The sequence below is a fragment of the Seriola aureovittata genome, chromosome 21 (genome assembly GCF_021018895.1).
Source record: "Seriola aureovittata isolate HTS-2021-v1 ecotype China chromosome 21, ASM2101889v1, whole genome shotgun sequence".
Classification (NCBI taxonomy): Eukaryota; Metazoa; Chordata; class Actinopteri; order Carangiformes; family Carangidae; genus Seriola; species Seriola aureovittata.
The window spans coordinates 22254467-22275367 of record NC_079384.1 but is presented as its reverse complement, the minus strand read 5'-3'; the positions used below and the strand labels follow the sequence as shown (position 1 = coordinate 22275367).

The window sequence follows — 20901 nt, the reverse complement described above, 5'->3', positions numbered from 1 at the left end:
ACAAAGTATTCAACTGAATAAAATAAAGGTAGGTCATCCTGTGGTATTTTGTCTTGTGCTGCCCTCATGTGGATCTCTTCAGCACCATCATCATCATCATCATGTAGTGGATGGACTTTTATAATTTCACTTATGTGCTATATAAAGCATAGAAATATTAAACTACATTATCACTAAAGGATGTGTCATCATTTGTGATCATTTATAAGTGTTTAGAGCGAAATATACAAGTAAAAACAAAACACACCACATTCTTTTCCATAAGGTATGTACATTTATTAGAGGAGAGTGAATCACTAAGTTAAACAGAAGAATACAGTACACATTGTCAATCTGCCAAAGGACATTTGAGGCACTTAGCATGAGGAAAGTTTCAGTAAAGATTTGAACAGCCTGCTGGACAATAACAGTTTACTGTACATGATGAGTTCTGCATTTGAGGGTTGAAACCTATGACATAGTATGTGGTAAAGCATCATAATCCTAATAGGTGGGTGGGGTCAGCAGGGGACTGAGCTGTCCTGGATTAAAGTTAAATTTTAATTTCAGGCTCATACAACTGACAAAATAAGATGGTCTAGTAGTGTATCCCCATACAATGAGTGGTTTTATAGAACATCGCAGTGCAGAACTCTTGTATACAGTTGGAAATCCCAACAACAAAACTTCTTTTTGAATGTTCATGATAGAACCAAATAGTTCTTTGGCCTGAGAGCAGTGAACAAGTAGCAGAAAAGTACTGTATGTTTATATCATATAAGTGAAACCATGTGGCTCAGTCTGAAACAAACAACCCATCAAAAACACACCTGGACTTCATTTAATATTTGCATTCATTTGGTTGTGATCAATTCAAGCAGTCTGTATGAGTGGGGTTGGTTACGATACCAAAGAGTTGATACTGACTAAACTAGTACGTATGTTAAACGACTGCATTAAGTATGTAGTTAAGGCTTAATTCTGTCAGCCTTGTGATCAGCCTGATAGATCAAACACATGACAAAACACAATGATGTTATATTGTCATCATAATACTAAAATTAGTAATGTTTCATTTAAAAACAATAATCAAAATCTGAATAACATAAAAGTGCAATTTATGAACCTTTAGTTACTTTATATCCTTTTATTTCAAGTATATGTAAGCAGTATATTAGATTGTAGCCCTTGATTTGAATAATTCCATTTAAAAAACAGCATTTATTTTTGGAGATAAATTAAGTCTTAAACTTAAACCAAGGCTGTAACACTGTATGGATCGTTGTGATTTTAGACATTTTGCAGGCTGAACGTCAGGTCATGATTATTTTTCCCCTCATAAAACAGAAACCATGCAGCTGAGAAGTCTTCATTGGCAAATTAAACTTGCATTGTAAAGAAAGGTAGATTTTACAAAGGTTCTGAATGGGCTGGGGTGTTGTTACATTTACCACAGGGGAGTTAGCTGTTTGGAGCTAGCTAGCCTGGTTTCATTAAAGAAAATTCAGAGTGAGATATGCATATATATAAGATGATATTGATTTCCTGTTTGTGTTAAGTACAGAGCTGGGGTCAGGATTAGCCTAGTTTAGGATAATGACTGCAAACAGAAGTAAACAGCTAGCCTGGCTCAGTGCAAAGTTAAAAAATACACCCAGACACTTCAAGCTAACAAACTTCCATGTTATATAGGGTGTGTTTAATCTGTACACACAGAATGTAGGAACAGAAATGTGTTGCTTTAGCGGGAATTACGTGCTGGAACTATTCCCTACCAAACAACAGCTGGGTGAGTGATGTCCTGTCCATCTGCATAGCACCTCTATGCAGCATTTTTACATTTCTGTTTTGTGTGTGTGTGTGTGTGTGTGTGTGTGTGTGTAAATGAACCAGCTAGAACATCTTCATTAAGCTCTGAAGGCGTTGGTGGGTATGTTTTTGAACTTTGGACCGGGTCTGCTTAGCTAGGCCAACCATGTCCCTACTTCAGCTCTGTATTTGACACATAGACATGAGATTAATATCCATCTAAAAAAAAGCAAGCAAGTGTATGTAGTAGAAGGTGTAACAATTTCTTTTAAGGAGAACTTGTAAAAACAGACTATGAACTAAGTGAAAGTATGTTGGGTTGCACTAGTAACTCACAAATATCAGGGAGGGAGACCGAGTACTGATTCTCCATTTAGAGACTTCATAATAAATTCAGAGAATGAACTTTGAATAAAATGCCCTGTTGCTGACTGGAGTCATTGATTCGGATGAACTTTTGGCAAAACGTGGACCCTGCTGAGGCCAGAACTTCGGTAATTGGAGGCTGGCTGTTTAGAAGCATTTTGAAGTATAAAAATATTAGCATGGCTTGCATTATTCAGTCAGTTTTGCATATTGAATGGAATAAAACATTCATTTCCATGGTTGGATCATTATGTTAAATTATAAAAATCATTAAAAGCTATGAAGAAAATACAGTCTATGTCTTGTTGTAGGTAAGAAAAGTATGTCAAATGTAACATTAAAATAAACATATGCACAGTATACTGAACTACATGACAGTAAGCGGATTTACAGTACAATAGTAATGCAATTAAAAGGTGAAAGTGAAGTACATGGGTGACGTTCAAGTCTCCTACTACAAATTCTTTTTATAAAGCATTGAAAAAACAAAGAGAAGAGTAACTGTGAAATCACCTCTGAGTATTTTATATCAACAAGAAACTTTTATTGAACCAAAAACAGTTTAAAGGGAAGAAAATACCTCTTTGTTTTTGTGTTGGGTCTGGGTGCATGGTTTTGTTTGTTCTATAGCAAATCTGTCCAAAAATGCTGTTTCACACCCTTATCTATTCCTGCACAGCGTACAGGTTTTCTTCAGTCACATTTTGTATTTGCTTTAAAATGAGATTTTGGGGTGATCCAGCCAACCCCTCCCATCATAAAAATTACCTTTATCCTCACTTTAACCAGCACTAGCAGCAGTTACACAGGTTCAAGGGTCAAAAACATTGTATCCATTTCCAACAGAGCTGTGGTAATGGTCCAAGTGGCTCATAGTGAGTGATTTTTATAGTGGGTCTATCGTTACACAGGGCTTGACATTCTTGGCTGCCTAGTTGCTGTAGCTGATCAGGGCCCGTATTCACAAAACATCTTAAGGCTAAAAGTAGATCCTAAATTGTCGATTGATCGAATAATGGGCGTGTCAGTCCTAACTTAGAACTCTTATTTTCATTTTACTGAGAGCTATTCACAGAGCCACTTAGCGCTAAAAGTAGCTCCTAAGTCTGGGAGAAGTTAGAAGTAGTCGAGAGGACTCCTAACTCACTAAGACCAAATTACAAAGAAACATAAAAGAGCTGCTGTCATTCCACGTTGCAGTGTTCTGGAAACCTTACATGATGCTGAATTACTTAAAAGATACGACTCAATCACAAGGGAATAATGATCATCATGGAGTGTGTGAGAGATGCAATAACATCTCCTACCAACCGAAACAACCCGATCAGTACGGAGGTAAAGTGTTTGGCAACGCTGTGCTAGTTGGTGAAAGAGAAAAGTCGATCTATTCACCAAACAATAAATGCGCTCTGACCCGACATCATAGGACAATTCCTACGACTTCTTTTAGGTGATCAACAACTACAGAGAAGCAAAGCAGCTTCATGGCAATTGCCAGTCTACCCGGTGCGATCAGTGCCAGAGATAAAACGCAAGTAAAAATTATTGCACCATCGCAAGACGAGGAGGTATTTGTAAACAGGAAAATGAAATCACAACATCAACACACAGGTCGTGTTTGATGCTACCTATACAGTTCTAGACATTGTTGTACAGTGTCCAGGATCTACACACGATTCATGAATCTTAATGGAGAGTGACTAGAGGCAGCTGTTTGAAAGGATGTCACCTGGTCGGGGACAGGGGAAACCTTCACACACCTCAACCCACACTGGAACCACAGCTACATAACAGGTACAGCTACAACAGTCTGTGGCTAATAGGCTGCCAGTCATGTTTAGTTAGGCAGTCTAGGACAGGTTGTTTTTTTTTTTTTTTTCCACTGAGATAATCAAGTTTTTATAGAAAAATTAAATTCTCCCTGGTCGACACAAACCTTATCATACAGATGCATTTTGAAGAGCACCTAATCCATTATCAATTTCTATTTATTTATATCTTAGTGTTTTTTTTTATTATTATTATTACTGTGGGATGTTGCGCACGCGTTTTCACCAGCACAGTCTTTCATCAACCAATTGCTGTGGTTCCTGCAAGGGAGCTAGTCCATGAAAATTGGCGTCAACCATAGCAACAGAGTTAACAGAGCAACTCTTAGCTTAGTAGTTTTCGCTTTTCCTTACTAAAAGTTGGTCTCAGCTTCTTTGTGAATAGGACTTATGAGAAATCTTTTAGTTAAAAACTTTTTAGGAGTACTCTTAGTGGGAAAATAAAATGCTTTGTGAATATGTGCCCAGATGTGAACCAGTAAACCATTTCATGTGGTTTGGTTGTCCATGTAAACAGCCAAACCATACACAATGGCAAAAATCATTATGTTGCACATAGTAGTAGTAGTTGTGCATAATAGTGTACCTGGTCAGCATGTGTATTTAACAGAAAAAATGATTGTGTATGTTGCATTCTCAAATATTAACCAGGAATTCCATTTTCCCTGTTTAATATAAATATTTCATCATATTTTGGTGAAAAGCCTTATGGTTACTTTTCCTAATTTGCTGTTGACAAGTCTTTTTTCTTTCTTTTTTTTAAATCACTGTGAAGCTACTGTCAATGAAAAGATATTCTTCTTGTACAGATGCATCACATTAACAGCTTTTCACCAGCTGAAAGGGGATTTTATTTCTTTCTTGACAGGCTTTTAGTGTTAAAGATCTGTTCTGTTGTGTTTCATTGACAACAGTTTAACCATGATCAAAAGAAAAACAAAAGGCAACGTAAAAGCACCTGGAAATTTGTTACACTTGGCCATTATTTTAATACCTACTTTAATTTGAGAATTAATAATCACTAATCAATTAATAATCACTTATTCATTAAAATTGGGGTATAATTACTGATAAATTGTACCATTTCAATAATAAATGGATTAAAATAGTGCAACTGTGCCAACTGTGGCATACAAAGGTTTTGGAAGTAGATGCCAAAATCTTATTTTCAGGCCCTGATTTTTTTTATACAGTCTCTGACATAGATTTTTATATCAAGTCTCTCTTGAATTTAACATCTCGCACCAGCATGTTCATAAAACATAAAAGATTTGCAATCCACAACATACATGTACAATGTGAAAGCAAATTCGTGGGACCTTTAAGATTTGACTCAAAACATGTGCACAAGCAAGCGGCCTGAGCTTTTGGCAACAAAAGTAATTCTGAATCAAACTGCATAGAGTGTATTATGGGGTTGATCTGTATTTCTCAAGTACTGGCAGTGAGCCATGAAGCATCCCTGTTTAACAGATACAGTATGTTATAAGACCATTGGTCTATTTGCAACACTTGGCAGACTAAAGAGATTACCATGAAAAACTCTCAACTCAAGATATGACAAATGCATGCTACTGGTTGACAAAAATCCTGACAAGAAAACTGTAAACTACTCCTGACAATAGTATAGTGTAAAATGAAATTCTGTTAAATAAAAAAAAAAGAAAAAAAAATCATACATAAAAAGAATATGTTGGACCAGAACAGTTTTTCGTCCAGAGCGCAAAACAATTGAATTTGTCTACAAGCTTTAGAGTTAAACTATACAAACAGAGTTTCCTGTCCTTGTGCAGGATAATAAAATATACAAAAGTCCCTTAAACTAAGCCTATGCTTTTTTTTTTTTAATTTATGCGCAAAAATGAGAAACCAAGTTAATATGAAATCACCTGAGTAATTTTATCCAACTCTGCATACACCCTTTGCTGATATTGTCCCCTTTCTTTAAGCCAGTGCTCTTACCACGACTCCTAATTACAGTGTACCATTTTCACAGTTCAGTTTGACCTGTGCATGCATGATGGAAATCATGCTAGCAGTACATTACCAGAATATACACCTATGAAAAGATAAACTATGATTTACCTAAGAATATGTATTTACATGAACAGAAATTGAACAAACATATTAAGGAAGATCATTAAAAAATATACAACTTCAACCATTTGTTCCACCTAAAAGGAAAGAATATCAAGCCATTTAAAAGGTGATGGAAAACCTTCAGAACAGTTTATTCCAGTCTCTAGTTGCCTCCATGAGGTGCCGCTGGCCGTGTCCAATCCAGTCTTCTTGGCTGTTGAAGAGTCGACCACAAAACCAGCAGTCAAACACCACAGATTCTTGTCTACAACCTGATAAAGTTTCCACTACCTCATACTTTTTTTTGCTTTTTTTCCTTAACTTTAGTTTCAAAAGGAATCGCTCTCGGACAGAACTCTGAACTGGCCGAGGTCTTGGATCATCAATGTGAGAAGACACACTTTTGGTTGAGTAATTCTTCCCTGGAGCACCAAGCTCAGAGAGGGCTTGGATCGTTTTCTGAGACAAAGAGACCTTAGTAACAGCACCTTTGTACCTGTTAACTACCTTCATGATATTGGCCACTTCAGGAATGTCAGCATCTGGATGGTTGAGCACCACAACAGGTTGGTATCTACGAGGACATTTGATCTGCTGTACGGCGCTGAATGGGGCAAGTCTCAGCGTTCTTTCAACTTCTTTGGCAACAGGCTTCCATAAGACAGCAGTCTCTTTCTCAGTCAGTACTTTATTTGTGAGTCTTCTAGCTTTATGCACCGGTGCTGGAAGTTCATCAAATAATGGTTTCCTGCGCCTTTTCCTTTGGCTTGGAGGCCGAATTGGCCTTGGGGCAAGAATAGGTTTCTCTGCTTCACATTGTTGTACCTTTACATTCATCTGAGAGGGTGAAATGCAAGACTCCTTGACATCTTTCTGTGCAGTATTTTGTATGGTGATCAATTTCTTGACTCCATTGGAGGCATTTGCACTAGTTTTGTTTGATGACACCAGAAAACACTGGGTCTGAGGTCTGGTGGCCAAAAACAAAGGTTGACTGCTTGAGGTTTGACCACCACTGGTAAGAAGGCTACCGGTAGGGGTGACAATTTTAAATATGACTTTGTTTCCAGTACTTTCACTGGTTTGGCTACACTGAGCCCCAGTCTTTGCCTCTTGGTTGTTCAGAAGTAGGCCTGATTTGGGTGGAGAAATGTACCGAAGCAAGAATGCTTGACGACCAGGCTGCACAGTGCTTGGTTTGTCTGCAGAGCTCAATGGCATGGCCAGAACTGGCCGTGAGTTCAGTGGGAGTTGTGTACTTGCCAGTCTCAGACCAGGAGTACTGGGGGTGTGAGCGAATGGAACAGACCTCTGTACCAAGTAGCAAGTAGGCTGTGTCTTTGATGATCTGTCTGTAGGTGTATTATGTGGTGTGCTTGAAAGGAGTACAGGACCCTTAAAACCTGGGCTGTTGATAAGGTAGTGATTTGAGGTGGTGCCAAGACCTGGTTGAACAGCAGAGAGAAGAGATGTCCCTTTTTCAGCAGCTCCTGTCTTTGGTGTTGATACACCTAGCCTCCTGCTGTTTGGAGTAAAAGTTACACCAGTTTGGTTACTTGATCTTTCTACACCCGGCTTCATGTAAGATACGTTGATTTGAGGATTTGCAGAATTGGTTATCAGTTTGAAACCTGGAGTTGTCTTGACCTGCATTGGCATGGCAAATCGATTCTCAGTAGTCCTCAGGAGTACCTGCTGTTTACCCTCTGGCAATTGAAGAATTCGTAGAGTCGTTTTTGTTTGTTTCAAGGAATCACTGTTTGCACTTGAAGACGTTATTCTTTCCTTATTAAGTTGTTGGGTAATGATTGCATCTGAATGTTCTTCCACAAAACTGCCAAAGGAACTAGAACTATTCTTTGTTTCTGACGGTTTTTTTGATATAGGAATACTGTCCTCTTCAATTTTAATTATATTAAAGTCTTGGAGCACCGACTCAGGATTTTCATCTTCCGTCGGAGGATCGTCAACTCTAGTTATGCACTCATGAACCTCAATGTCACTATCTGACACCTTCCTCATGCCCTCTCGATTTTTTTCTTGAGGTTCTTCTCCATTTCCACTTTCCATGAGTGGTTCTGGAGACTCTGCCAATGTCAAGCTAAACTGTGATGATTCGCAAATACTTTCTTTGTCAGCCAAGTGTTCAGACATATTGTCAAAGCTTTGGGTAGTGTTAGGTAAAGTACCAAATGTTTCCTTAGAATAGTTGTGAAAGTTAAATACTTCTTGGTTGAGTGACTTTTGAGTGCAGTTTTCGGGGCCCGTGTCACTATCTCTGTGACTACCTGAAGTGGGTGGGGATGACTCTGATAGTGGCACCCAATTTGTTGAAAGCTTTTTAAAATTTTGCTGACCATTTTCACATTTAATCTCAGTTCTGACCCTATTACTCTTTTCTGGAGTACTCTGAGAAGATTGGTCATCACTGTTAGAAGAGTTCCTTTCATGTTCATCAGTGAGTTGATCTGCCACTGTGTCAGTAAATGATAACTCATTTGCAGCCCCACAGTTCTCAGCAGTTTTTTTTGAGACTGATTCAGAGAGCAATGTTTCTCTAGCAACTTCTAAAGTTGAAGATAAACCAGTGACCTTACCAGCACACATTGTTAAAGTATTACTGATTTTAGAACCACTATGGCTGGTTGCATCAAAATTTGACGTTGCAGAGACTGAGCTATTATCAAATGTATTTCTCTCTGAGCAGGTTGTTTGACTTGAGTGACTTTGGTCACCCACATGATCAGACTCATTTGTCATGGGATATAATGTTTCTGCACAAGTTGAAGACAAACTTACTAAATAGTTAGTTTGTTCCCCAACATCATCTCTGACGTTGGTGGGATCAAGGTTGCAAACAGAGGTTTCTTCCTCTTCAATCTTTACCTTTACTGCCAGAATATCATCTTGATCCATCTGTATGCATGATCCACCTCTGGGTGAAACAGCAAAGCAATGTGACGTGGAGCTCTTGCTATCAAAGCATTCCCCATTTTCAACAGAGTCTTTACTTTTATCCAAAACAGGGTTTGGTGCCAAGAAACCCACATCTTCAACTGAGGAATGGTTCTGAATGGATGAATCTTGTTTTGCTGTTGGGATTACTTTGAGAACTAAATGCTTTTTCCCATCAACCATTTTGAACCCCATCACTTTGGTTGTACAATTGGGGGGAAGAGAAATTTTGTTCTTAACCATCAGAACAGTCAGTCCATTAGGATTTGTGTGACTTGCAGCATCAGAGTTTGTAGAGTTGTCACATTCCTGTAACATTACTGGTGTTGTCAGCTCTGTGTTATGAGAGCCCTTACTCCAATTGTTGTTGTCCTTTTTTGCTGCTGTCCCATCCGCAAAGTGGTGAGTCTCCTCTAAGGACAACTCTGGTTTGATTATCCTGCCATTTTGGTTTGTTAAACTCCCAGAAAGACAGTTCAGTTTTGATATCCTCTGAGTCTCTTGTGATTCACCACTCTTTTTCAGCAAAAGTTTTAAGGTTGCAGATGAATTTGCTGGCATGCCACTGTCCTCTATAGCCTTCCATGCATTCCTTCTCTCAGCCTCCTGTTTGTGAACAGCTGCAGTGTGTTTTTTCAGGTACTCACTTCTTGCCGCACCATATCCACAGATCTGACAAGTGAAGGGGAATGTACCTGAGTGAGCTTTCACGTGCCTCTGATGATCCTCTTCGTTCAAGCTGATATGTCTGCATTTTGAACATTTCCAAGGACTCTCATTATGATGATGGATGTGCTGGACGAATGTTCCTGCATCCACAGTAGTAAACTCACACCAGTCACAGTTAAACTGTCCATTTAGACTGTGACACATGATGTAGTGTCTGGTAAGCAAAAGCAGAGAGTACTGAACATCATCATTGCAGAGCTCACATGTAACCAGAGTATTTCTGTGCTCAATCCGATGGCGCTGAAGAGCAGGAAACTCGTTTGTGACAAAACCACACAGGTCACAAGGGTATGTAGGAAGGGTTCCTTTATGAGCCGCTTGAAAATGTTTAAGGAGATCATTGGGGCTATATGTGGAATCATCTTTACACACTGAGCACCCGAAACTCAGAATCTTTCCAGAGAAAACAGCCCCCTGCTGAATTTTACAGTGGGTTTTGTTGAGAGTTTGTTTCTCTTTCTTGGTGGAACTCCCATGTTCCTTAATTGATGATTCTTCTGCATTATTGAAGAGTGACCCATCTGTCACTTCTCTGAAATGCTTATACACAAAGTCTTTTACCTTTTCTTTTTCATCCTCTATTACTGATATGCTGCAGTTTTTGGCAGAATCATGAGGTATAATGAGGTCTTCTTCCATAGTTGTAGATTTGCAGATATCTGTAAGGGAAGAAATCAAATATTTTAATAGACATAAGAATCCCTCTTATACTAAATGCCTTTAACATTGCTTTAGAACAGAAAAATAAAACAATATCATATATGAATTGCAATGCAGCTATCCAATGGTGCATTGTTCCAAATAGGCACAGAGCAATTACTGATCAGGTTGAACATGATTTCAACTCCCCACTCAAACAAAATTAAAGTTTCAATTATTAGACAAGAATTGAGGGCAAATACAGCATATGCCACAGTTTCCTGCAGTATTTTATAGGGGAGGTGGGCCACCTTTTAAATAAACACTATCTCTACTAAGATCAGAAGAAATAAATGTACTTTCATGTCATGAAATATTCAGGGGGAAACAGCTGACATTCCATTTTCCACATTAAATGCTATATATTAAATGAGTGAGACAATTGTTTAGGCCATAATCTACTAAGGAAATTGCTCATGGTGTGAAAGATGTGACAATCTGCGTGGCTTAAACCTCTGTAGCGCCTGCTGGGACTCCATAGTGGAATTTGTTCATTGTGCAATTTAAACTGAACTCAACTTCCCAGATTGTCTCACACCTATGCCTGAAGTCTGCCCATTGGACCCAACAACCAACCAATTGGCTACAGTGTGGCTTTTGACATATGCTGTCACTAGGTCAGCAAAATCCCAGCGCTCTTTTGTCTCCTTCTCTTCACTGCACCATTTGCTGCAAATCTGACCTCTGACCCTGTGTGGCTTGTTCGGAGCAGACTGCTGCACTGAACCAGTTTCTCAATGCCAGAAACACAAGAGCCTGAATAAAGTGAACAAGTTTAAGTTAGCTCCAGTGGCAGAAGAAGAGCAAACAACAGAAGCCATGAAGCAGAGTTAGCATCGAGCGGCTAACTCTGAAAATACAACCTCTCGGCCCCAGGCAAGGGGCCAAGCAGTGGGAGAGTGCAGAGGTGTTTAAAACCAAGCCAAAGTCTTCTACCATAAACTGAAAAAGCTGCTGATAATTTTCTCAATTGACTTATCAAGAGTGACAAGAAATTGTGAAAAATGCATATTTTATTTTCCCAGAGCCTAAATTGACGTCTTAAAATCCCTGACATATGTAGCCAAAAAGGGTGCAAATGAGAAAAAATATTTGGCACTTTTCTAGATCAACTGAAAGGATTATCAAAAGTTATTTATCTTTCAATCAAGATCAATCAGATTTGATTATTCAAACCAGTTTTGAAGAATCTGTATTTTATGATGATGGTTGTCAGGTTTTATGGTTCCTCCTATATTTGCATATAAAGTATCCAAAAGTATGTGAACCCCTTGGCGAATCGCATCAACAAAAGCTAACTGGAGTCCAATCAATGAAACAAGATTGGAGGAGTGGGTTAGAGACACTTTGATTTGTCGCCATTTGCTTTTTTGAGTAGTAGTACCTGAAGGGTCTGAGAAGTTGGTGAATCTAGCAACAAAGGCGCTAAGCTAGCAAAAGTACTGGTTTTGCACCAATGGTGCAATTTAGCCAGTGACATTCGCATTTATAGGTCTGGCCCCACTGTTGCGGTCCAGCCAAAAAAATTCTGCAGGTGTGGAGTAAGAAAACTTACCAGACCTCTGTAACCTGCTCCTTATCTCCACTGCAGGCTACAGGTTACCAGGTACTTGCACAGATAGACCTCAGGTGGTGCTCAAGCACCTCCCCTTTGGCCTCTGCCTAGGTAAATGCCCTTTTTGTGAGTTCTATCCCTGCGAGATGTGCAAGCCCCTGCCCATCCCTTCTCGCTGACCTGCCTTCATTGGTGACAACTAGGTCATGATAGTGTTTGCCCAAAGCCATGGTATCGTTTGCCACTGTTATGAAATTAAACTACTATTAAAACATCTCAATACAGACAGCCTAACTCAGACAATAGCCCTCCATTACGCTTAACAAGACACGGTCAAAATATGGCATTATGCTCACATCCTGATTTCATAACTGCGACGTCATCTGAGAAAATCACCGAACAGATAAATTAAAGACAAAGACCAAGCTGTGATTTCAGCTATATAGACTTAAATAAAATAGAATGGTCACTCAGAGAGAAAGCTATGAAAGAATATCTTTATTTTTCTGTCTCTTACATGGAGTACAGCCTCTGTCTGGGATCTACAATAGTTTAGTCTTTATTTACTTTAACTCCAGAACTTAACACACTTTTATTAGAGGCAGGTTTTTATGTCCAACTCTCTCTATTTGATATGTAGAATTGGTTCAGAGCTGTATTTTAGTAGGAAGCCTTGTTTTCAGTCGCTCCCGATTGCCATGTTAAAGTTACTGCATTATACACTTCCTGTAAGCATTTCAAATTAAAAGCCGGCGTGTCTTAAATTATTCCTCTGTGTCCTCTAGTAACAATGATACATAGTAGTTTATTTGCCGTAACAAAGACTAAGCTCAGAGCGCAGTGAACAGGAAGAGCTTCTTACCTAGCTATTTACCTTAAATATTATTAAAATATTGCTAAGTGACAGTGAACAGCCCAGAAAGAGAAAAAATTGCTGTATGGTCGGGCACTTTAAGTTAGGCCACTGACAGTTACAGTCTGATGAAGCTTACAATTGTAATGAATCAATCATGCAGTCTTTGCCAAATAAACATATTACTGTTGGTATACTTTTGGCTGATTACCCCTTAATTAATATGCACATACCATACCAATAGAAGCATAATGCACCGTTCATCTCAGTACACAGAACGCACTTTGCCCAATTGTTGCAACTGAACATAGGTCTACATTGAAGTTTGGAGGGTAGATTAGAGACTATTATTTCATTTATTTGGAGAACAGCTTTTTTTAAGTTTTGTGTAAAGATTTCTTGATATTAAATTATTATTTTATAGATCAAACAAACTATACACAGTGTGGCATTGTTTTCTTTGTTGTTGCCTGTTCTTGTGATAAATGTAGAAATAGTCAATGCTATGTGTTGTATTGTTGTACATTATACAGCTGTTGTTAATATGTTGTCAGACATATATGATAAATAAATTACCATTTATCATAAAAACAGACAAAAGTCACACTACTAATGACCCTCACACTCAGAAGAAATGCTGTTATCTATAGCTCACCAAAAAAGCCTAAATAAAGATAACAGGCTTACTGAGAGACATTTGGTCAAATCAGAATCACTTCTGTCTGCATACCAGTGTTTTCAGTGCCAGACACATATTGCTTAGCATGTATACTGCCTGTTCACTCAACACTCTATCAGAGTGGTTAGAAAAGGCAAATCTCACCAGCCAGAATATTCCAAATCACTCAACCCTGCTTGCATGCACATTCATTTCTTACACAATATGTGCATTTGCCTTTACTTTCTCATGCTAGAAGAGTACACTTCAAGCTTCCCTTGACATTACATTGACAGCGTCTTGCTGTCTCTATCACCTTCACCTCTGATGGCCAGCTTGGCTGGAAACTTGCTCAGCTGCTGCTACTTCACCAGATGTCCATGAGCTCATCAAAAGAATGGCTGAGACCAAAAAAAAAACACCAGCATGGCTGACAGTATCCTACAGAGCAGAACACGCAGGTGTTTCAACTTTGATTAGACCTCTGCTCAAGACAGTGTAGACATGTACATGGACACTTTATCAACACAATCTAATGCTATTTGGTACAACAGCTTCTTGTTTTTAGCTAGACAGTTTGTGAGGGAAGATGCTCCACTCTATTAACACACCGCCATACAACCTTGAGTGGACTGAGTGTTTCTGTTGTTCCACTAAGCCCAACAGTGAGATCTTTTCTCTCTGACCACATCATGGTAATTGAGGGAGAAGCATTCTCTCAGTTTGACTTTAATCCATTTAGCAATAATTTTAGCTTATAACAGTAATCATATAATAACCACTGAAAAAAAATTAAAAGTGAAGGAAATGGAAATAGTGTCAAATAAGTCCCAAAACACAACACAGGCAAGTCACAACATAAAAAATGACACTCACTGCTATGGCTAATTAAACCTTAATACTGAGGTAATAAAAAATGGTAAAAAAATACATTTAGTAAGTTGTTATTGTTACCTGGATTCCTATAGGAACAAGTCAAACATTAATGCATGTCATCTCTGAAGATGAGCAGTTTGTAGTGTGGCCACTATGCCTGTAAGACAGAAGCAGAAAATGACAACTTTCAGTTTTCAAGCAGTAAAATTTAACTCAGGGCGTTCTTGTAAACGAGAGGTTGCATCTCGTTGAAATTACCCTGACTAAATAAAAGGTTTAACAAATGTGGTTGTCTACTATTATGGAGATGAAAAACCATCAATAAAAGCAGAAAACCCTGCAGAGCATCATGCCACATTAACTCCGTCAAATTTAGGTACGCTTCCGCCTTACGACAAAATCCTAGTACTTGTTTTGTCAGTACTAGGTGGATTTGACGTTTGTAAATGCAATTGCGGCTGTACGCCATTACGGCAATGTAGTGGCGCTGTATCGTAATCAGTGCATCAGACGGAGCCATCTGAAATTGCCAAAGAAGAAGAATGCGAACGGGCTGGATTTTGCTTGCGGAAGAAGGTGGCCACCTGATTTTGCGGCTCTTCAAATAAGTGAATGGGGTTGCCACTCGTCCCGTATAATACGGGATCGTCCCGTATTTGAAAATAAAATGATTCTAGTAATTGTTTTGTTTTGGAGTAGGTGGATTTGAATTAATACGGGACGCAATTTGTCTCGTATTTTCGTTCATGTTATGTTCAAAGTATTAATAACGTAATGTCAAGTAAAACCAAACTAGTTGCCACCTTTTTTTCCACATAAAAAGGTGGCAACCCTACAGATGAATATTATCTTTTTTTACATCCAAGCACACCCAGCTTCTTGAAAAGTTTCCCTAAAGTTTTTTTTTTTAATTTTTTGCAGCAATGTCTCAAATCATAGATTTTAAAGAGAGTTCAGGAGGAGGAGAATCGCGAGGACAGGTGAAACAGTGCAGACAGCATTAGTTCTAACATGGGAAAGTGAATTCATGTTACTGACGATACGGTTAATATGTAAGGAGACAGGACTGACAGTAGAGGAAGATGCCGGAGGAGGAGAGGATCAGAGCGCGAGAGAGGAGTCAAGGCGAGAGTATCAAGTCTTTAGGAGTATATTAACGAGTGTATTACAGCCGACGTTTATTTATTTATTATATGTTATTATATTATTGTGGTGCACCAAGCACGAATAGGCTCACTACTGCTCCCTGATGCCAGAGGACTGACAGCACTCACTGATACATGCAGGCTGCTGACAACTGCAGGTGGGGCAATAATCAGCTTACAACCGAAAACAAACTTTTAAACAAAGTTTAAAATTATGCTTTGTCAGAAGTGTTTTCCATTTTGATCCTGCAGTGATGACTAACTGGCTACTTTGTTAAATGTGCATCTGTTTAACTTCCCCACCTCCATTAAAAAGCAGCTTACAGCCACTTCCCTGAGCTTTTCTACAAGAACCACCCAGGATTGTCTCCCAGTGGATAAGTCAGACCTGAATGCTGCTAATTCTCAACATAATACCAGCATGATATCAAATACTTTAGATCCTGGTGACATGTTCTAACTTTATACAGTATAGCCATCCAAATAGTGTTTCACCATGTAACTGTGTACAATGTGCACACTCTCAACAATAGTGTGAAGTCTTAACCTTATCCTGGTAAAGTGCCTTAAGAGAAAATACGTTGGTGCTACACAAATAAAACTGAATTGAACACCAATATTTCAGTTCTTCTTGACTCTATAACTGAGACAACTATGATTCAAGGGTGGATTATCAGCTATTAAATATCTTTCAATCAGGACTTACTTTTCACAGTTCCTAATGCAAAAATAAAAACCAAAATAATCATCTGAACACAAACTGCAAGTGACAGAAACTGCAAACACTAACCCTCTTGAACATGTTACGGGTAATCATCTAAAAAAATAACCTGCCATTAATATTAATGACAGATTACATCTGATGAATTTGTGTCACTGTAAATTGATTATATATACAATTATCTAATTGTACAAATAATTAGAAAAATATATATTTCACAGGGCAAATGTTTCATTCAATTGAAAAGTCAGTAATTTCATCAGTAAACCATCCTTAATTGTAGAACACATTACTTCATGGGCAAAGGGTTTTTTCGAGTGTTTACAGGTATTTTACTCTACCTTCAGTATGTGTGTGTGTGTATTTGTGTGTGTTGTGTGCATAGAGATACAGAAGTGAATTGTAAAATTTATGATGCGGGATAATGCATTAAAGGGATAGTTCAGGTAAGTAGCATTAGAGCATAAACAAGAAAATACCCTGTACAAGATCAGGTTTACAATGAGAGATAGTGCAGTAAGAATTAAATGAAAACCAAGACAGTGCCTTTAAGGCCAGAATCCTTTAACAACAGAACTAATTCAGCTTTAAATGTGGAGTTGAAATGATTAATGGACACTTTGACTGAAAAAATATTATAAATGAATAAGTAAATATCAAATATTTTAAATGAATTAATGAAGTACAATTAAAAGTAGGTATGGGGTTCGATAGCATTTTATTGAAGCTGAATCCAGTTCCAAATCAGCTTATCAAACCTTTTCAAGTACTTTGTTTGGTTGGGATAAAGACATCTATGAGTTAAAAGAAATGTGTAGAAATTAAGAAGAGATTCCTCTAATCACATTAATAACAAAGCTGAGACTTGTGATTTATGGCCCAATTACCACACATGACAAGTGACACTAAAAGAAAAGTATTTAACTATCAAACATAAACCAATGAGATTCTGATGAGCTGAAGGGTTGCAACTGCCCAAGTACAGGCTCAATTATACTCCCCTTGCGGATGCGTACATCACAGATGCGTACTTACCATTATGCCCCTTTCTAGTCTGCTTGGAGGACATGTGCAGTTGGTGCCCTTGTACCATATTGGCTGTGTGGACAGTCCATGCGTTCACAACAAATTTTTCTTATAAAAAACTTTAGGTCACTCAGACCTTAGTGGACCCTCGCGTACACACAAATCCAGGAAGTATAACAGTAGCCTAGGAGCAACATGGTGGAAATAATATCATTCAGTGAATATGAGCTAAAAAAATCTGATGTTTTGCATGATGCACTGAACGTTACCCAAATGTGAACTGGTTGTTGCTACAGGTGACAGACAGCATCTACTGGAACAGCTTGTTTGAGATTATTGCTGCCAAAGGAGGTTTAACCAGTTGTTAGATTCAAGCATTCACTTATTTTTTCCACCAGCACTGTGAATGTTTAATAAAGACACAAAAGATTATAACTGTTTGTGTGATATTAGCTTAGGGACACTGTATCTGTCTTAATTGTGACGTAAATGAAGATCAGATCACATTTTATAAGCAATCAATGCAGAAAACCATGTAATTCCACAGGGTTCAGACTACTTGACACTGTAAACCATTTCATCTACACAGTTTGTCTGACTGTGGACTGATGAGTATCTTAAGTCTTTGAGGTAATCAACAATTCTTGACCCTTCATCTTCTGAGATTTTTTTTGTGAGGCGTGGTTCACATCAGCAGATGTTTCTTGTGAATAAGAAGAAACTCAAAGTGTTCTTTATAAGTCAAAGTAGCTATAAGTCACACTGCCAATCTGGTTTCATTGACTGGACTCCAGGTTTGATAACTCCTGACTCCAATTAGCTTTTGTTAATGCCCTTAGCCAAGGGGTTCACATACTTTTTCCAACATACACTGTAAATGCTTGAATGGACAAGAACAATACAATGATTTGTGTGTTCTTAGTTAAAATAGATTGCGTTTGTTCATAACTTAAATGAAGATCTGATCATATTTTAAGACAAATTTAGACAGAAATTCAGATCATTCCAAATGTTTACTTACTTTTTCTTGACATTGTATGATAATAGGAAGCTGGAATTTGTAGAATACTAAGAGTGCCAACTCAACAAACTAATTTAGCTATTATTAGTACTGTAACCTTTAATGTTAAATTATTACAATTGGTTATGTAAATATGTTGTCTTTATTTATATACTTAAGTATACTTCAACAGTCACTGTTAACATTAAATATATTGTTCAATTTAAAGTTCAAATTTGCCTGAGCAAAAGCAAAAAAAAAAAGTCATCTACAGTCTTTATATGCTTATTAGTTCAGGCACCAGTACAATACACAGTGTGGGAACATGGAGCATGGGTTTTATACAGTTCACAGCACTTCTTTTTTTCTCAAAGTCTTTAACATCACCACTGATTAAATCAATTTTCTTTTTTTACAAATACCAATCTTTTTTACACATTCATTATTTTAGTTTTTTTAAGGCTCATTTATGCTTCTTCTACATATAAAAATAGATGTGTATGTTTTAAACCTTATGATATAATAATAATATATATATATATATATTAATAGCATTCTCTTTTAATGTATTTGGGGGTTAGACTGTTATTTGGACAAAACACAGTGTAAAGATGTTGCCTAGACTTTTGTAAATTGAAACATGCTTTTTCATAATTCTGACATTTTAAGATCATACAATGAATCACTCATTAGCAGATTACTTCATTCGTTTAAAAAAAAAAAAAACTTAATTTAAGTACTGCAGTGTTGTAAAACCCCATCTAAATGAGCGAGCATGAATGCCATTTAACAGAAAGTGTCAGGAGGTATTAAAAAACAACTGGAAATATCTGTGTGTGAAGGCTGATGTTTACTGTGTGCCACATTTTGAGATATAGCCTTAATTAAATCAGCATAATGCAACAGGGTCTGTTCTATTAACAAACATTGTTGATTACAGGTATCACTGCTTTATTTCAATTTTATAATTAAAGTATTAATGTTCACTATTAAAGTTCAGCAGGAGACCTGTATCAGCCTACAACTCCCTAAGTCTCAGTCAGCTGTCAATGCTGTAGATTCAAGGAAGCCATGTTGGGGGAAAAATGGCTGCCATCATTTTATGACTTATCTGCACCAGCTACTTCAGTCCTAGAAAATGTAATTTCTGTTAACACTTTCTTAACAAATACTGAGGCTGATTTACATAATCTATACCATAACATACTTGAAAACAGGATAGAAATTATACTATCCAAATCAAATTCCACTATACAGGAGATTAAGCCTTCTTAGCTTTTATTATTTTAATTTAACTGGGAACAGGGCACTCATAGTGTAACAGCACTAAGAAAGACAAGTGAACACCTGGACTGCAGACAGGTAGGCTACTCCAGGCCCACACCATCTAAAAGGGACAGATATAAATGAAGCTTGGAGATGAGGAAAAGTTGCATCGTCTCAAAACTGCATTTCCACTGAGCCTCCAACATAGAGACAAGTACAACATGTTGCAAGAATGTGAATATCCACCTGAACATTAAAGTGGCACATCTTAATTTAATTTAGATTTACTTTTCCGAGAGACTTGCTCCACAGTCGCTTAAGTTGAGGAAAGGCGAGGGAAGGCTGCATCTGTAGGAGCATAACAGGCTGTAGACACACAGCAACAAAGGATCCGCTCTCAGCGCTCTCTGCTTTTACTGCATTGTGGCAAGTTTCAGCTCGATACATGGATATATGTCAGCCACTTCAGGACAATGTTACTATCTAAGGAGTTTAATAAGCAGTTATTTTACACCAAAATGAAGCCCCCACCCACGCCAAGATATTCAAAGTTACGGAAATTCTGTTGTATCTTACTATGAACTCGATGGAAGTTGATGCGGCGTCCGGTCAACGTCCGACATTATGAGAAGAAGGTGAAGCTTGAAAAAAACACACAGTAGAAACATTTGCCTTCCTTCTCTCCTCTCTGTGGAACCACAGCGACGGCGGCCATGACAGTCCATCCGGGTACTGCTGTGCTCTTGACACTCATGTGGAAGCGGATGAATATGTGTTGCTAGTCAAATCCCAAACTAGTGCCTTGAATGACATTTTTCGTAGAAAACACAGTTAAAACAACTTTCACCAAAGTGGAATCATACGATTATGACACATCCATAAGAACCCGACGCTGTTTTTCGCAGCTTGAGCACTACGTCATTTGTTGCGCGCGCGCGTATGTGTGTGTGTGTGTGTGTGTGTGTGTGTGTGTGTGTGTGTGTGTGTGTGTGTGTGTACTGGGTGGAAGAAGAAAAAATAAGAGCAATGGCGGATATACGCCATTTCCTACTGAATGCGTTACATGTAGGCTGATATGCCTTTGTTGATCTCCGATACTGAATTATTTCCTAATCAGCTTTAAATAATTATAATGATCTACCATTCCCCCTGTCTGCCTGTCCACCCTCCCCACCCATCCACACACACGCACACAAAGCACAGAAAGAGACAGACTTACAATAATGGAGGATGTGAAGCTTACACACTGTTACCTCATCAGCCAACACTGTAACGCTATAACATTGTAGCATTGTGCACTAGCGGTGTCTCACATCAGCCATATTAGCAGCCTTCATTGGGTACAGGCGACAGTTA

The 20901-nt window shown here is 38.1% G+C and overlaps 1 protein-coding gene across 3 annotated transcripts; it reads right to left on the bottom strand.

Annotated features, from left to right (window-relative positions):
- Positions 1-251: 251 nt before the first annotated feature.
- Positions 252-20448, bottom strand: si:ch211-214e3.5 (zinc finger protein 518A). 3 transcript variants are annotated; one of them, XM_056366189.1, is made up of 3 exons: positions 20122-20448; positions 14466-14544; positions 252-10405 (listed from the first exon to the last, which is right to left on the bottom strand). In XM_056366189.1, exon 3 carries the CDS (start codon positions 10383-10385, stop codon positions 6204-6206), a length of 4182 nt encoding a protein of 1393 aa, XP_056222164.1. In that variant the 5' UTR covers positions 10386-10405; positions 14466-14544; positions 20122-20448; the 3' UTR covers positions 252-6203. The 3 variants fall into 3 exon arrangements, with proteins under 3 accessions (XP_056222164.1, XP_056222165.1, XP_056222166.1); XM_056366190.1 differs by lacking the exon at positions 14466-14544; XM_056366191.1 differs by lacking the exons at positions 14466-14544; positions 20122-20448 and adding an exon at positions 13828-13958.
- Positions 20449-20901: the final 453 nt, after the last annotated feature.